Below are 17,980 nucleotides of genomic sequence, written 5' to 3' on the forward strand. Positions count from 1 at the left end.
CAGGATACATAAACAGAGCTGGAAGGCAAGTTCCAAATGCGGGGCAATACCAGAGACAGTTCAGCAGGTGGCAGCGTTGAGAATGCTCCTTGCAATTAACTCAATCATCAATCACACCTTCCACCTGCTTTAAGCTTTAGACATTTTACAAAGAAGCACATTCAGACATGGGCTGGTCCTTCTAAGGTGCTGGATAGAAGGCTACGGGAACTGCTAGCAGACATTAGCCTCTCTTGCAAACATTAATACCAGTCTATTGCATTTGCTCATTAATTCAACTTTAAATTTGTAAAGATTATTGACGAATCCATCCTTCTTGAATAGCTAGTGTTTCTTTTTTACTATTTGTTTTACTATTTGTCTTGTTTCTGTTTTATTTTAAATGTCTTCACTGATGCTGTTGAAACACAAAAATTAATAAGGTACCTACCAGTCAAATATAATTGGAGTGGAAATGAAAATTATTATTCTGTTACTGAAACAATTGTCAACTAATTTAAAGTGTAGAGTATACAGACTCTAAAAACAGGCCATTTGCTGAAAGAACAACACCCTCAGAACAGTAATTAAGCCCAAACTGTACAAAGAACATAAACATTTTAAATTTCAGATGAAAAAACTCCTTAGTCTGTTATTTTTGCTTAAGTGGGACAGTTTTACCTTCACCTAAAATAAATAGGTGAAGGTAAGCACTCTTTTCTATCTTATTAACAAACAACTGGTTCATAGGAAAAAAAAATAGTCAACAGAATTAGCCTATTCTAATCTTTGTGTTAAATCAAGAAGTGTTTTTTTTAATTATTACCTTACTTATTTTGTTTTGCTCCACTATATAGTCTGTAACAAATAGCACTAACAAGTGAGTTTTTGTTTTGCTCTGAGAAAAGGTTTTGATTAGCTAAATTGCCATTTAGCTTGGTATTTCAGCAAAGTCTGCTAAACATTATCCAATCAGATTTCTAATTATCTACTTAGTTTCTTTCTGATTTCTCATCAATAATCTACTTTTTATAGGTTCATACTTGACCCAGATGTAACTCACGTACAGAGTACAAAACGGATCTCTGTAATAAGCTCACTTTTGCTATGCATTACTTGTTTTTTTAGTGCTCTTCATAAATTATTGGCTAAACAGACCAGCTCACATATTTATAAATATTTTAAACACTTGACTCATACTTTTCCCTTCTCACATTCATACTTTCTGAAGATGTAGACTTTTTACTCCATAAGTCTTCTGGCTGATGTCAGTTTTGTCCTGTGATTCTTATTTTTCTGTTCCAAAAGTCAAATCTTGATGCTTTTTGTCTTATCTTCTTGATATATGTTCTATTTTTTTTCACAAAACTTTTTAAAATCTTTTCCTGGCAGTTGCGCTGTTATATGAAAAGCCCCACTAAACTCTGACATATTTTCACATCTTGGACAACTCTGACCATGCCTGACTTCATCGCAGTAAATGTTTATTCTGTTTTTCATTACCGCAGTTGAGAGCATGGTTGAAAATATCTGCCGTGTTTACAAACATCTGTCACTCATAAGGGGATGTTATTTTCCATTATCATCTGTGACAGAGAAGTGTGGATGTAAGCATATAACATATTGTGCTGTGGAGCTGAAGTCAGAGTAGCAAAACCACAGAGTCGACACAATATCCAGCTTTTCTCAAACATCTTGAAATAGTTAGGCACAGATTTGGCAACTCTCTCCCAATCTTTCAGGTCAGGGAGCATTAATAAATTCCTGTATGAGATTTTCTTTTTTCATGGGGTTTGTTTTTCTTGATCTTCTAAATTTGTGTATGGCAACTTAATTAACGTCTGAATGCTAAACCCATGTTGTGTTTTACCACTCTGGTGACTCCACACTGGCAGAATGCTCGCTTCCCTGCACTGGTGGGGAAAGCCTTTTTATTTGTGGTTTCTAAATCTTTATTCTAAGCTACTCAAAGCACCAGGATGAGTGATATCATGTGGTATTCATCAACATGGTAGCTTTTTTGTTGTACTTTATATTCAATTAAATAGGGAGATTAAAGACAATGACACACAAAGGAGGTTGAGCAGCAAATGGAACCAACAATTTAATTAGTCCTCTTTTCTTCTTGATTGTTTTTACTCACAGAACAGAAAGATTCTCACATTGACAGACTTAAAGCTTTAATTATTTATTTTCTTTTTTTTTATTATTGAAACTAAGTGAACAAAGAAAGTATTTTGAGTAACTGAAATAATTTTAAGGTATAACTGGATGCAGCAAATCAGAAATATTCTCCGGAATTTATTTTACTGATACTCTGTCAGAAGAGAGTCGAATTAGAGGAAATGTGAGGAAACAAATTCAGCCAGTTTACTTCATTTGTATATAGTGTTGTGTGAAAATGTAGAGGTCAAAGAGTTCAAAGTCAGAGTTAAGGGTTTTTGATCAGCAAACTTTATTTTACATGATTTGAGAAAATGATAAAACCTGATAACTGATTTTGCAACATAATTTTGTGACTATCTGCCTGACAACTTTTCCAAGTGCATTATTGTGTAGGCCATACAATTTGATGGTCAGAACATAAACCTGAAGAGTCTGTATATTATATAAATATGATGTTCCCCCATATATAAACTGAGTTGGCTAAATAAATAAAGTTTTAGTTGATGTTCCAGAAAAAATTCAAGAACAAAATTACATTCTAAAGTGTTAATTTAGTCAGGGTGATGTTACAGGCCCATGGAGTTTTGCACAAACAGACATAAAAAACTATTTTCCTCGACAACCAGAAGTTTCCTTCCCATTTAGTTCATAAAAGCTTATATGGTTTGAGTGAAATATTCTTTTAGGCATACACAATAACATTTATGCTCAGAATAACATTTGTCACACTGTTGTTGTTGTTTTTTTTTAACTGCACTTCTTGTTGGTAATTCTAACGTTGAATTTACTTGTGTTTTATTCAAGTCTAATTCAGTTTTCATATAGTCTTTTATTATAGTTTATCCTTCTGTTTTTGCTTGTGTTCCTTCTATTGCTTTTTTTCCTCACACACATTCTGGGGCTGTCACACAGAAACAATTTTAGACAGTGGCATCAAAATTTCTCTATCCTGAAACTTGATGTGCACCAACAGATCTGCAGATGATTCAACAGGCCATGTCATGTTTCAATGATTAATGTGCTACTTAACGAAAAGATGGAAATCATCACTTCTGCAAAATGCTGGAGAAGTGTTGCTGTCAAAGGACAAAATGGACATGTCTACATCTGTTTTAAATTGTCAGAAGAACTGTTTTCAACCAAACATCAAAGGTTTTTAAGCCGTCAGTAAATAGTTATGTTACCATAGGCAACATTAACACCAAACAGTTACTAAAGCTGAACTTGTAAAAGTAAATGGACTGAACTTAAAAGTAATAGTACACCATAAAAAAATTGAATTTTACTTTATGGCTCATAGTTTTTCTGATATGAAGTCATGTGTATCTAAATTAAGTCTGAATGATAAATCTTACAAACGCTAGTACCCTTCAAGTTGAAAACCCAGGCATTTCAGTCCACATCAGTGTGGAACTGATCGCAGCCTCTCTTATCTGAAGGACAAAACCAACAACGACAACAAGTTATTAACGACTATAAAACTGCTTACTGAAGAAACAGATCATATCTGGATGGATACATGTTATCATTCCTTTCCTTTGTGCATATCTACACCGATTCCTCCTATCCAAACCAGGCAATCAAGGTCTTCCCGAAACATGATGGTACATGAAAGTGGGACCCCTCTCGAAGCAGGAATAATGAGCTTACCCGGCCCCCATAAATGCTAGAAGCGCAGCTGCTTTTAATCTCTCCTCGCTCTTTTGTAAATTGCGTCGTGGTGCACAGAATTAAACAACGTGATAAGCTCAGATGTGTTTTAATTAACATTAAACATAAACATTTATTTTTCGTCCAGTTTTTACTTCCCTGTGCCACGACAACCAATAAATAGCTTGCAAATTGATCAGTTATTATAAACATAACTTAACATGCTAAAGAGGGCAAAGAACCAGTTTTCACGGATTTATAATTAACTTTATAATTGGCGCCCAAAATAAAAACCTCTAAATACCTAAACTAAGTTTAAATCTGCGCTGCGCCTCTTTGCAGCATCATCGCCCCTCCAGAGAATATATAACTGCTCTGCTTCACAGAGGGCGCAGGCTAAGTGTTTTTGGTGTCCTTATCTCGCAGGATCTCTATCCTGCCTTAACGAGGCACTTGACCTCCCTCGACGCTCCTCTACTCCCCGAGTGACGCAAAAAAAGTGGGCTGGCAGAGCGCTAAGAGCAGGAGTTTAGAGGACTAAACATCACTACTCAAGCAGACTTCATTTAGGGAAGCCTATAGGTAAGAAGCCGTCTGTCTTATCTCGGATGTTCTCAATGAAACTCCTCGTTGGCGGAGACACCGGCATGAGCGCGGATGTATTCGAGAGCGAAAGAACTGACTTTTCTTCAAACTTGTAGCAACCAGCGTTCCCTGCCTGTCAGTGACTTTAGAGCTTGATGAAACTTTTTTTTTTTTTCTTGAATGAAGCTGGCACATCTGGACGCAGGGCTGTCGGAGCTGTCAAGTCCAGCGCAAACTTTTAGACGGACGTGACTTTGGTTTATTCATCCCCAAACTTAGAAGAGTTATACTGGAACCAGTTTGAATTGAAAACTCCTCCTGTAATTTTTGCAACTTTTATTTACTTTTTATTCATTATTATTCTTATTATTCTTATTATTCTTATTCTTATTATTATTATTATTATTATTATTATTATTATTGAGCGCAAACATGGAACACTCAGTCCTCAGACTGACATGCGTTTTGGTGGTTATCTGTCTGCTGGATAAAAGGTGAGTTGCTATAAAGTTTTTTTTTGTTTGTTTTTTGTTTTTTTACATCGATGTTAACTTATTTTATTTTTATCACCTTATTTATTTATTTTCATTAAAAAATTATAAGCTACAAACACCATTCTGCAGAGATAGATTTAATATGTTCAGCAAATAGTTTGCAACTTACCATAAAAGTTATCATTTATTCTTGCAAGTAAATGATGCACAAACCTGCTTATGTTCAACGCATAAGCAAAACATGTTAATGTGATTTTAATCTTTGCAAAGTGAGACTTTTGCAGAAATCCCATCAGGTAGCATCTGCATCTGAAAGCACATGGTTTGGTCAGTTGTCAAAACCTTTGAATCATGTACGTCCTGTTCAGATAACATGTGGCCAGTGAAGTTCTGTAGCAGTTATAAGTTGTAGAAACTTACACAGAAGTGGCCTGCAAAGTGGCTTAGTTGTAAAAGCAACTGTGCACTCTGCCTTACTCCAAAGTATTTGCATGTTAAGGTGTGCTACAGCAGTTGCTGATGTGTGTTTGCCAAGAGCTACACATGCCGGTGACTTCAGGTATATCAGCGTGAGGCACACAGAAGCACACAGTCTGTGATTTACACGTAATGGTGATGAAAGGAAAAGCTGGACACCTTTCAGATCTTTCAGTGCTCAAGTTTTTCATTCTCGCTGCCGTTACTGCTTCTTTGTCGAGTTGGAAAGAACTCTGAAAGTGCCGTCGGCTGAATGCTGTTTCACATGATTGATCTGCAGCACAAATTTCTCTTGGCTGAAAATAACTTTACAGTTAATTAGAAAATGTTTGCTAAGTTATATCTCCAGACATGATTTATGAGGAAACATCACAGGGGGTTTTCCACTGCTGTACTAAAAATGGCACTTAAGAATCATCAGCTTATTATATGACAACGGTCTTGTTTTATTTAATTCCAGACTGTTTACATTAATGTAAAATAAGTTTCATGATGTATTATTGCACTTACAAATGGCAACACTGCTAAAAACTATCATCTGAGTCACAAATAAAACAAACAAAGCAAGAAAGTGCTTAAAAAAGTGGACACATCTGGAGCTGGTTGTGTGACAGTTAATCATGTATATTTTTTACGTTTTACACGACCCAGCCACAATGGAGACTGTGCACTTGAGCCATCTTTGTGTTACTGTGGGAACTGAATATTGGGGTCACATTCAAGGAGACTTGGTGGTCTTAACTAGACTTTAGTGTCTAACAAAACCTGGCCAAGCGGAGGCAAGAAGGTCTGGACCACAGAGCCGTCCTGCTAATAACCCCCAACTTTTGCTCCTCACAGGGTGGATTCCAATGAGATCTTAGGTCTGAAGCTTCATAACATTGAACCCATCCTGAATGCCAACACAGTTTGCATGACGCTACCCGGTTTGACGAAACGCCAGCTGGAGGTGTGCATGCGCAATCCGGATGTGACGGCTTCGGCAATCCAGGGGATCCAGATCGCCATCCACGAGTGCCAGCACCAGTTCAGAGGGCACCGCTGGAACTGCTCCAGCCTGGAGACAAGAAACAAAATCCCCTACGACAGCATAGTCTTTAAAAGAGGTCAGTTTTACTGCACCCTTCTGAGTCTTTTGCTTTATCTGTCATGTGGCTGTTTGCATCCCAATTAAAAAAAAAACTCTTAGAGTTGTGAAAGGCAAAATTTAGAATTTTCTAACGGAAGTAATGTTCAAATTCATAAAAGATAAAGTTCAGCAGTCAACACAGAGTACCAGAAATTTAGATTTCAAATGGCTTGTGGTTTTCTCCTCAAATACACTTCAATGAAGTCCCTTTAAAGCACAGGCTTACAGAGAGATTAGCCAGTACAGCGATACAAAAGATCCCAAACAACGGTTAATATAATATTGTTCTTCAAAGCTTAAAAAAAAAAAAAAAAAAACTGCACAAAGAGATCATTTTGCATTTTCATCAATGCCACCTTGCAAGATGCCGTCCAGTGGTCGGGTTATCTCCAGTCACCAGCAGACCTTCCCAACCACATTACTGTTGCTCCTCAAAAACCCACACAAAGGAGCAGATAACTTCAAAAGAAACTAGTCAACTTCAGATTACCAAACCTGCTGCAGATCGGTTTTCTCCGATGCTTTGTTGTGCTCGGAGCTTTGCGAGTTAGCCACAAAGGATGAAAGGGGATATTTTGAGCGGAGAAGCCTTCAGATGGTCTCATCCCAGGTCATTGACTGGAAAAGGCATCAATTTCTTAGTAGCCGGAGCACCTGGACAGTTGGAACATGTGGCTGATAGTTTCAGTTTTGGGTTAGGTTGGCTTTCAGTTAATTTATCCCTAATAAAATATTATTTTCAGCATATAAAAAGTGCAAAACAAAATTAAAAAGAAAATATACTTGGCAACTATATATCTGGAGGAGTGTTTATATTATTATTTATCCAGAAGGTCCCTATTACTAAACAGCTCTGAGTTTAGGAAGAAAACTTAAAGAAAAGTAAGATTCCTTTTAGTTTTCTGTTAATTTATTTTGTATGCCAGATTATTTTTGCATTATTTTCCACAAATATTGATACATTAGTGTATCAACCTTTTTTTTCAAGCTCTCTTTCTCTTTCTCACTGTTTATTCAATGTTACATGACTCTGGCTCTGTTTTTAATTATGTAAAGCACTTTGAAATGCCTTGCTGCTGAAATGTGCTATACAAAGAAAATTTGATTGATTGATTGATTGATAGATTAGTGGAAAATATATTTTGAAAACCACACTTCAATGCATTTCATTTAGATTTTAATATGTTGCCTTAACATTAACATGCACAATTTTTTTAAGTGGCATCAAAAAAAAAAATCTCATTTAAGGTTTGTGACCGTAAATATCTGGTAAAATGAGATCAAACTTTAACATTATGGCCCATATGCAAAAATTGTCTGTGTGAAGGAAAACTTAAACTGCTTTTTACCGTAACACACCCTTTTCCACAACGGAACATGGTAGTGGCAGTATTACGCTGCCACTACCATGTTTCCCTCATGTTTTTCCTAATTCCTAATTCCCAATTCCTAATTGTGCGCAGGAAAGTTGGTCATGGTTGACTGGATTATGAATGACGGTAAATACAAGTCAGTCATGGAAGAAAAAGCCATTAAAGTTTGAAGCTGACTAGCAACTGGGTCAAAGGATTCCCTTCCAGCAATTCAATCACTTTAAATAGACAGTCAGGGCTACAATGGAATGACCCAGATCAAAGCATGTTCATTTTTTAAAATGATCCATTTAAAGTCTTGTCTGAAGTACAGGTGAGATTCTGTAGCGACTCTTGAATGTCCCAATCTTATCTAAAATGTGCTACTTTGCTAATATGAAAGAAGGTGAAAACATTTTGTTTCTAAATGCGAAAAAAAAAACAAAACAAAAAAAAAACAGTTGTAGCCTGCAGCGAAATGCAACAAGATGAAACCAAATTAATATCACACTTCTGAGATTTTATTTTAAAGCCATAAATCACTTTTCTTTCATTTCTTAATTGTATGCGCTGTGTTGAAGTATTACATAAGAAGTTAATGAAAAGCACTGAAGTTTCAGTCTGTAAACTGAAAAAAAATGCAAGAAAGTCCAAGAGCTATGAATACTTTAGCAAGACACTGTGTGTATTTCATCTCTAGCATTCATGCAGATCTTTAGAGTTTCAGGCTTAAGTAAGTTTGTGCTACTACTGAAAAGAAACTTTTTTTCATTGCACTGTAAGCTTGCGCACCGCTGGCCTTACTTTCCCTCATAACTGCCTCATTCAAAGGCTGTTTGTCATTATTACTGCAGGCAGTTGCTACAGTAGTTGTCTGGCATCCCTGGTTCGCCTCGGGTGCAGAAACTCCAAACCACTGACATAAACAACCTCTTTAAATCAGATGATTCATCTGTTGCATGTTGATACGATCCCCTCCACAGAAGCTGAAAAATGGATACAAGTTAACATGTTGCAGCCATTATTGCGTGCAGCTACTGCAGCGCGGCGGTGCTTTCAATGAGACATGTTTACAGACCCGAATTAGATGAAATCTGGCATGCTTTTCAGCAAAACTGCCTGTGGAACTAGACATGACCGTCTTACATGCATAGACGGAGTAGGCCAAACCAGAATTGTTTAACTAACTTTATTAATAGTTTTAAAAAGCAAGACATGTCATTGGATAGTACAATATAAACAATTTAGAAGTCTAATTTTGCTGCATCAGAAGCTGTTGGATCCTCAGGCTACGCCACAGATCTCTGCTGATGGTCTCCTGTGAATTTTCTGGGCTCGTGTTCATTCTTACTCAGCTTGCATTAAAAACTAGGCTAAGGAGGAACCCAAGCAAGACGTGGATCAACAGAAGTAGGAGAATCGGACCGTCTCACTCTGTCATTCTTTCTTTCGTTTTGCCTCCCCTTATCTGTCACTGCGCCTGCTCCTAATGCTTTTACTTCCCTTGCCAGAGCGAGTACTTGTGAATTTGCTCTCAGCACTTTCCCAACTCTCGGAGGCAAAAGCATAAACCTGTTTAGTCGGTTTCTGTAACACAAAGTGACAGTTTCCTTTGAAACTTTAATTCATTTTGCCACTTCCTCTGCCATCAGTTCAGCCGGGCGTGCCGCAGCCGGTGAATTATTTGTTAGATTGATTTGTTCCCAAGTCTTCCGGGGACCCGCGTGGAGGAGCCCAGAGCAGAGCCGGACAGGAGCTAAAACAAGCTTTCGATGTATGGGGGTGTGCCTAAGTGCCATCTCTCCTCTCCCACCCTATGCAGGTCAAATTGTTAGGGTAGAGGTGGCAGATGGGGAATTCCTTCGAGTTATGTACATGAAAGTTTAAGTTAGAGTATTATTTCTCATAAAAATAATAAAAAAAAAAATAACCAAAGATAGCTTTTTAATTACTATAATTCACCTGCAACTTTCAGAAAACAAGATGGCAGTTTATAATTTATAAGCTAAAGAGCTAATTTTAGATTTTGGTTATAGAAAATCAAACTTTTATTTCGCTTCCAACATGACAAAATGCAAATTTTGATACAATAATTAAAATGTGATTTATGCCATGCTTTACATTGTCTTTAGTGACAATGACTACGAGCTTTCTTGGCCTCCATTAACATAAAACTGCCTAATGCAGAAATACTTTAAGTATTCATTTAGTTCATAATACATAAATATAACACTAAAATGTTCAGTTATTGACTTTTTATGAAAGGTCTGACCTCGGACAAAGCTTGCTTACCTCCATGAAGCAGACATCTGAAAGCAGGAATTGCCAGCGTATTCATTGGTTAGACTGGGGTACTACTCTTACCACTCTCAGTTTCACACCTACCCACCAGCATGTCTTTGTAAGTGCCTCTCTTGGCAATTCAGAGGCTTAAAAGCAGCAGGTTGACTTCAAACCCTCATGCCACCTTGCTCCTTACCTAATTCACACCAAGACAGGAAAAGGTTGTCTCAGGCCTGACTTGCAAGTGTTTTGTGAGAGGTACTTAAGGTTCTGGGATGTGGCCCCTGTTTAAACCACCTTTGATCCATCCCACATAAACTAATTAAACGGGCCATGCCTCAACACGATGCGCTTGTACCTTCATAAAATTGGCAGTGGAGTTATAGCAGTGCTATTGATTTGATTGAAGGAATGCGGTCGCCGCCTCTGACTTCATACCTACTCGTCAACTTGGCTCTTTGGCTTCCTAACTTCCTGGCTCCGAGCCATTAAAGAAGGCCATTTTAAAAAAAACTGCTTTCAAGCCAGGCCTAAAAAACCTTTTTCCTTTCTCTGTTTTATGTAACAACCAGTGTGGTAGGGGGGTTAAGGTGAACCCATCGCCCTGAGCTGCCAATTAAGCAAGTCGCAGAGCACTAGCTGATTAGATGTTAAGAGTGGGTAAGCCGCACAGCACTCCAATACAACCAACCACATTTCTTCCCAAGGTGTTATGAAATATATGTGCCACCCTTAAAAGTATTCATATCCCTCAAACTTTTTCACGTTGAAACCACAAACCTCTGTGAATGTTTTTTTTTTTTTTTTTTGTAAGCCAAATGAAAGTAATGCTTAATGAAGAAATAAAAATGAAATAAACCTGTTTAGTCGGTTTCTGCAGAATAAAAAATTCTAAATTAAAATTTTAAATCTAGAAAGTGAGACATTCATATGCACTTATTTAGACTCTTTGCTCAAAATTTGAGAAATAATTGCAGTGTCTTCAGAATTCAGTTAGTAAATTAAATCCACTTGTGTGTCATTAATTTCCCATTTTCAGTCCTGTAGAAAAGGATTTTACAGAATTCATTACTTTATCTTTTTATTTTTATTTTTTTATTTTTAGTCACTCTTAAATGTTTCACTGCAGAAATCAATCTGCAATTTATCAAACATTTTTTAATCTAGTTTCTGGAAATATCTTAACACACTTGAAATAAGACAAGACTAACTTAAAAGTAACTTTTCAGATATATATATATAGGAGCTTGTTTTAAGTCAATAATTCCTTAATACTGTCAAATGACTAGTTCCACTGGCATATTATTTCACTTATAACAAGACATTTTTCCTGTTATATGTGACATAAAACCTGCTCCGGTATGTTTTATGTTTGAAAAGTTACTTTTAAGTTAGTTTTGTCTTATTTCAAGTGTACTAAGATATTTGCACTAGAAACTAAATCTGAAGTGCTTGATAAGATTTTGCATTTTTGCACTGTTCAAAGGGTTTCTTATCAACAAATAGAAAACCCTAGATAAATAGTTATTTTCAAATAATGATGTCATTTAAACATACCCGTCACTTTGATAAAGCAAGTGTTTACAATAAAAGACTTCACAGTTAAAGTTATGCAACAAAATCTGAATTTGATCAAAGACCAGACTTTCACTAGGCCATTTCAAAACGTTTGTTTATGTGGTCTGAGCCATCCAGAGGTCAATGTGCTGGTGTGCTTTGAATTACTGTCCTCCAATTCAATTTGACAGCAAAACTTACAGTTCCAGCAACTAACTAAATTTATGCAAGTGCTAAAGCATCACACACTACACACACCACTCTATACAAAATGTGTGTGAAGTCCTGAGAGTTTTGGTATCTATGTGAGACAGCTGAGATGCTTAAAGAAGGGTTCTTCTTTGCAGCCAAAATTGTTGAATTGTCTTCGTAAGAAGTCTTTGAGGTGGATCCGCAGTGAATCATCACAACCCAGCTTGAAGGTGTTTGCTTGAAATGAATAAAAGTTTGATCTTCCAAGTAATAAATCAACACATACTAATAACGACATTTTTGTGATGACTTTTTTTTTAAACATATAAAACTCTTTGGGTGAAAGTTTTATGTAAATTCCAGAAAGGCATTTCTGGCTTCTGATTTTATTACATTCTTAACTGAAATTCAAATGTTAAAAGGTAGAGAGTTATGTTCAGGAAAACATCAAAGACTATTTTTTTCTTAAATATTTTTTTTCCTGATTCAGCCTTTTGCATATTGCACTTGTAATTGTTGACATAAAGGGTGCCCCTAAAACATGTGCAATTTGTTTCCAATCCGTCCGTATGAGTAAAATGCTTCAGATTTGGTTTAGATACTCTGAGAATACAAAGTTTTAAACCTTTCGTTATTGTGCCATTGCAAATGACTGTTCTTATTTTGTGCAAGATTCTCTTGTTTAGTCCGTATACGACTGCCTTTGACGTTTTATGTGTTCATCATTAGGCTATATATGCTGAGCAAAGAATTTCAGTACGGCAGCAACTGCGTCAAACGTTACACCATATTCTTGCAAAAACAAAGCAGTTTTATGTTTTCTGACATGTGTAGAAAGAAGGAAGTAACCTCAAACTGCACTAAAAAGGGAAGTTAATAGTTTTATATGACTCCAACAAGCAGCTTGGATCATTTCCCCCTTTCAAACTGTTGCACTGTAAACCCCTGAGTGGTTTCTTTTCATGTTTGCTTTACAAGTTTCCATTCTAGTCCTCACTGTTTTCTAAACCAGTAAGTGGATCCCAGTGGGGCTGCTTTTAAAGAAACTGATGGCACCTTCATAGACAAAAAGCTCAGATCTAACAGCAGAAACCCCAGATGGGACGGGTTAATATGTCTCCCTTCAACCAGTATTATTCAAGAGTTCCATAAATAAATATTTGGTTTTTTTCTCACAGTGCAAATGCATGCACACGTCTGTTTGTGCAAAGTAAGACTGCACCTAAAAATGACACATTAATTTGCATTTGCTATCAAGGAGAAAAATGTGCGTGTAGCTGTCGAGGTTACATCGGTTACACAGTCAAGAGAACCCACACACAGGTATTGAATCACGTCCCGTTCTTGCAGTGATCCTTCGAGCCAATTTGGCTTGATTACAAGGCAAAAGCCACAATATGGCACAAGCAGCTTGTCTAGAATAAACAAATACATTTTTCATTAAGTTTTCAGCACCACATTTAAAAAGATGAAAGTCAGAGGAAGAATCAAACTAGATCATCCAGAAGCACAAATGAGTAATCAAGCTGACTGATGATTATGATCTGTACAAAAGATCAAAATAACATAAGGAGTAGGTTAGGTCAAAGTCAGAAATATTTTTATCCCTGACTTCTTATTAGTGCTGGTTTATTTAATCTCCAAGCAGACCTTGCAAAAACATTCATAGGTCTTGATGTTTTCCACATTTTGTCATGCTACAACCACCACAATTCAATGTAGTTTATTTGGATCTTATATGATAGACCAACACAATTATAGCACAGTTTTGGGAGTTGGAGGAGTAAAAAAATAAAAGGTAAAAATTGTGTGTTGATTTGTGTGTTTTGTTGACTTGTAATTTGTCCTCTTTATGATGATCCCCCTAATTAAAACCTATTGCAACAGTTTAGCTTCAGAGGCCATCAAATTAGTGAATCAAGTCCATCTGTGTAATGTTATGTCGATATAAATGAAGCATTTTGTGACATTCAAGGGTCATTAGTGAGCAAAAACAGCAACATGACAACCAAGGATACACACTATCTATACTCTGAAACATGATGACAGCAGCATCATGCTGTGGCATGATTTTTTTTTTTTTTTTTTTTTTGCAGTTAGGAAAATTCCATTAAATATTTAACCACAGAAACAAGTGAGTGGTTTATGTCAAAGTATTTTCATTTGTCAGAATATTCTCTACACAGAGATGTGACTTTGTGGCAGAGAAATGAAAGCTGATATTGTCATGCAGAAAAGGGCAACAGTTTCAGTGTTCCAATTTCCAAACCTTGTAGCTACCAACCAAAAAGTATTTCAGCTGCAAATATTCTGAAAATGGGCTGCAAAAGCATTGACGTAAAGTTTAAAAAGATGCCGCACTTTTCAGATATTTTGTCTTCAGTTAAGAATTTCTGTAAAACCAGCTAGATTTTATTTTATTTATTTATTTTTTTGAGTTCTGCTTTATTTGGTGTTGGTCTATCACATATGATTTCCCTGTCGGTGTGGTTGTAACTTGACATTGTGATAAATGTCAGTTGGTTTGACAACCTTTGTAAAGTGCTGTATATCTATAGCAGCAGGACAAACAAAAAGACGCAAGCCACATTTGTCACGGTCGGTGATTGCCTTTTGTGTTGTTGAATGGGAGTGGTAACAGTTTGTTCATGTTCTTCTGGTCTACCAGGAGAAACTACTTAACTGTTATTGTCTCTTGTATTTCCTCATGCATTTTGAGTGTTTGCTTGCTTAGTGATATGATACAAGGAAACAATATTTGTAATATCTCTCATAAGGTATGCAAAGCTGTTGAGTGATGATTTGCGCAGTCATTGAGCGTCACAAATTCTTTCCTAAGTTTCGTTTGGTGTAAAGAAAATGTTGCGTCTTTGAATATTAGAATATTACATCTTTTTGGGCTTCATGGCTCACTGCTACTGGGCATATTGGTAAAAATGAGCCCTTCAACGTTGCTACTGGTACTGCTGCATGTGCTGATTGTACTGAAATCATACTGTTTTCTTCTCAGCGACACTGCTGGCAGAATGTTGTGAGTCAACATCCTGTCTCATTCAGCTTACAGCTCGCATTTGGCCATGTCATTGAGAAATTTAAAAAATCCCAACCCTCGCTGTATGAGCGGGTCATGACTTTCTGAATGGCGTTGTAGTTGCAATAACAGCACAAATATCAACAACTGAAATGCAGCAAGAAGAACTTACAAAAGTTAGTTTTTGCTGTGCTTTGTCCCCCATCATTTCTGTCAAATGGGGGCAGTGATCGTCACCCGCATGGCTTTGTTTACATTGTGCTTGGAGAAAAGCACAATGTGAAAGCAAACCCCATTAAACAAACTGACAAAAAAAGTCTGCTTTTAGTTCAGAAAATAAAGTCGACCAAAAGACTGTCACGTTGTGAAAACATCCTAAAATTGCAGATAAGCCTAAATGCACTACACCCATAGTATATCATAGTGGTGGTACAGTCATGAAGTGGGGTTACTTTTCTGTGAAAGGACAGGGAAGCTGGACAAGGAACAGGACAACAAAGCTGGTTTAATTGAGATAAAATGAAGTTATCTTAATACAGACTTGTTTTCAGACTTTTATCTGAAAAAAAAAACAATAAAAAACTATACATTTTTTGTCTTACCCTTCACAATAAGTAAATTCTTTTAGCTGGTCTGACACATACAATCCTTATTTAAAAAGTATGTGTTTTGCTGTGTTTGTTAATTGTCCCCTATGCTTTCATTTATGTCGTTCTGATGCTATTCTTTCTCAAGCATCAGTCATTTACATTGAAATGATCTTTTTTCTAAACATATGCTTTTTTTTTTCCTGTTAAAAGCTTACTGTGTCCTTCAGCTTGAGCTTTTTTACTTATAAACTGGCTGTACCCACAGGTTTTCGAGAGAGTGCCTTTGCATATGCGATCGCAGCAGCTGGGGTGGTGCACGCAGTGGCCAATGCCTGCTCCATGGGAAAACTGAAAGCATGCGGCTGCGACGAGAAGCGGCGCGGGGACGAGGAGGCATTTCGACTCAAGCTCAGCCGCTTACAGCTGGAGGCCATCCAGAGAGGGAAAGGGATGGTTCACGGTGTGATGGAGCACTACCCCGCCGAGCTCTCCGGACTGCAGCCAGACTCCTGGGAGTGGGGTGGCTGCAGCCCTGATGTGGAATTCGGGGAAAAGTTCTCAAGGGACTTCCTGGATGCCCGCGAAACCTACAGAGACATCCATGCAAGAATGAGGTTGCATAATAATAAAGTTGGGAGGCAGGTGAGTGTCTGCACAACATAATACGAAGGGCTCTTAAAACTGTTTATATAGCAATTTAAAGATTAATTACTACATTAATCACTAATAATGTCAGCCATTGGTTTATGGATTGCTGCGTTGAGGCTTGCAGTTTGCCACTTTGTTGTATCCATCTTGAGTTTTACAAGCCAAAAGAGAAATGTAAAAGAATCTCTGAGTCGGGACACAAAACGCAAGGCATGTCCAACAAAACTGCGTTGAAACGTTTAATGTGATCTACTAGCACACTGAGACTTATAACATGATGTGTTGGGGTAAAATTGCATATAAACAAGGCTTTTAAGAAGTCTGTCAACAAATAATACAGGACCCTCCCAAAAAAATAGTATGTTGTTTCTAAACAACTAAGCTTTTCTTGACTAGTAGGTTGTTCTAACATGAAAATGTATGTGGGTGATTAGATTTGATAAATCGTGACTTTTGATATTTCTTTATTTCTTGGTCACAGCTATTTATACCCCAATACGCTGTGCAAATACAGTTATACACTGAATAAAAAGACACAATTCCATTTTTCCTCACTGTCTGAAGTTGAAACTGTCCAAACTTTTCTTGTTTTAGCTTAGTTAGAGTTGGTCAGTGTCAGGGATAACTGTCTTTAAAACTCTATGACATGTGGTCAGACCTTTTGGGTTTTCTTCCACAAACTTCTCACAATAGTTTGCTTGAGTTCTGGTCCATTCCTCCTAACGAAACTGGTGTAACAGAGTCCATTTTGTAGCTCACCTCACTCACACATGCCTTTTTACATCTCCCCACATTTTCTCCCCATAGGACTGAGAACACTGACTGTTTTGTCCTTTAGCTTTTCCTTCCTGGCTGATGTCTTTAGAGGTCCCTTCAATGTTTCTTCATAATGTTCTTACCTCATGATGACATCTATTTTATGAAGTGGACCAGTTCCTCCTGCAGCAAAACAAAACAGTTCCACAACATGATGCTGCCACCCACATACTTGGCAGTTAGCTGGGGCAACTATCCCTGTTCTTGCTCCAGATATAACAGTGGCAATTATGACCAAACAGTTCAACTTTATTTTTATCAGACCACAGGACATGCCTCCAAAAATTAAGATATTTGTCCCTGTGTGCATCTGCAAACTACAATCTGGATTTTCATGTTTCATTTTAAGTAAAGGCTTTTTCCTCTCTGAGGGGCCGTTCAGCCCATGTCAGATACAGGACAGTTTGACTGCGGATGATGACACCGCCTTTACCACAAGGTAGTTTTTGTTCTGGAGTATATCTGCACATTTGGGAACAAAAGACGTTCATCTCTGGGACACAGAAACCATCTTCATAAGCATTTTGATGGTTGGACATTCCGATCATGTCAATACTTGTATAAAATTGTTTGAACAGATGAACGCGGCACCTTCAAGTGCTGTTAAATTGTTTCAAACGATGAGCCAGACTTGTGCAGTTGCATAATTCTCTTCCTGATATCTTGACTGATTTCTGTTGAATTTCCAATCGTGTCAAACTAGGAAACCGTGTGTTCCAGGGGTGGCCTTGAAATACATCCACAGGTGTGACTCCAATTAACTTAATGTGTCAGTTAGCCTGTTAGAAGTTTGTGGAAGCCCGAAAGGTTTGACACAAAGCAAAAAAATGTATAAACGACAGCTTTTTAAAATGTATCAGGTGCATAGATTTGGTCCCTGATACAAACCAAATGCATGTAAACTTTTGAAATTGATGGAAGTTACAAAACAAAGTTCTCTGTGATTTAGCAAAAAGACATAATTTTGGTAAGTCTAACTAAACTAAAACAAGAAAAGTTTGGTATGATTTAACTTCAGACTGTGAGAAAAC

The 17,980-nt window shown here is 37.2% G+C and overlaps 1 protein-coding gene across 1 annotated transcript in view; it reads left to right on the forward strand.

Moving 5' to 3' along the window:
- Positions 1-4,214: 4,214 nt before the first annotated feature.
- wnt10a (wingless-type MMTV integration site family, member 10a) overlaps positions 4,215-17,980 on the forward strand; it is a 30,998-nt gene continuing 17,232 nt past the window's right edge. The window contains exons 1-3 of the mRNA XM_007562706.2: positions 4,215-4,874; positions 6,192-6,457; positions 15,751-16,127. Of these exons, the coding sequence (XP_007562768.1) occupies positions 4,813-4,874; positions 6,192-6,457; positions 15,751-16,127 (705 nt within the window). The 5' untranslated portion in view covers positions 4,215-4,812. The remainder of the gene's footprint in view (positions 4,875-6,191; positions 6,458-15,750; positions 16,128-17,980) is intronic.

The sequence above is a fragment of the Poecilia formosa genome, unplaced genomic scaffold, assembly GCF_000485575.1.
Source record: "Poecilia formosa unplaced genomic scaffold, Poecilia_formosa-5.1.2 Scaffold140, whole genome shotgun sequence".
Lineage (NCBI taxonomy): Eukaryota > Metazoa > Chordata > Actinopteri > Cyprinodontiformes > Poeciliidae > Poecilia > Poecilia formosa.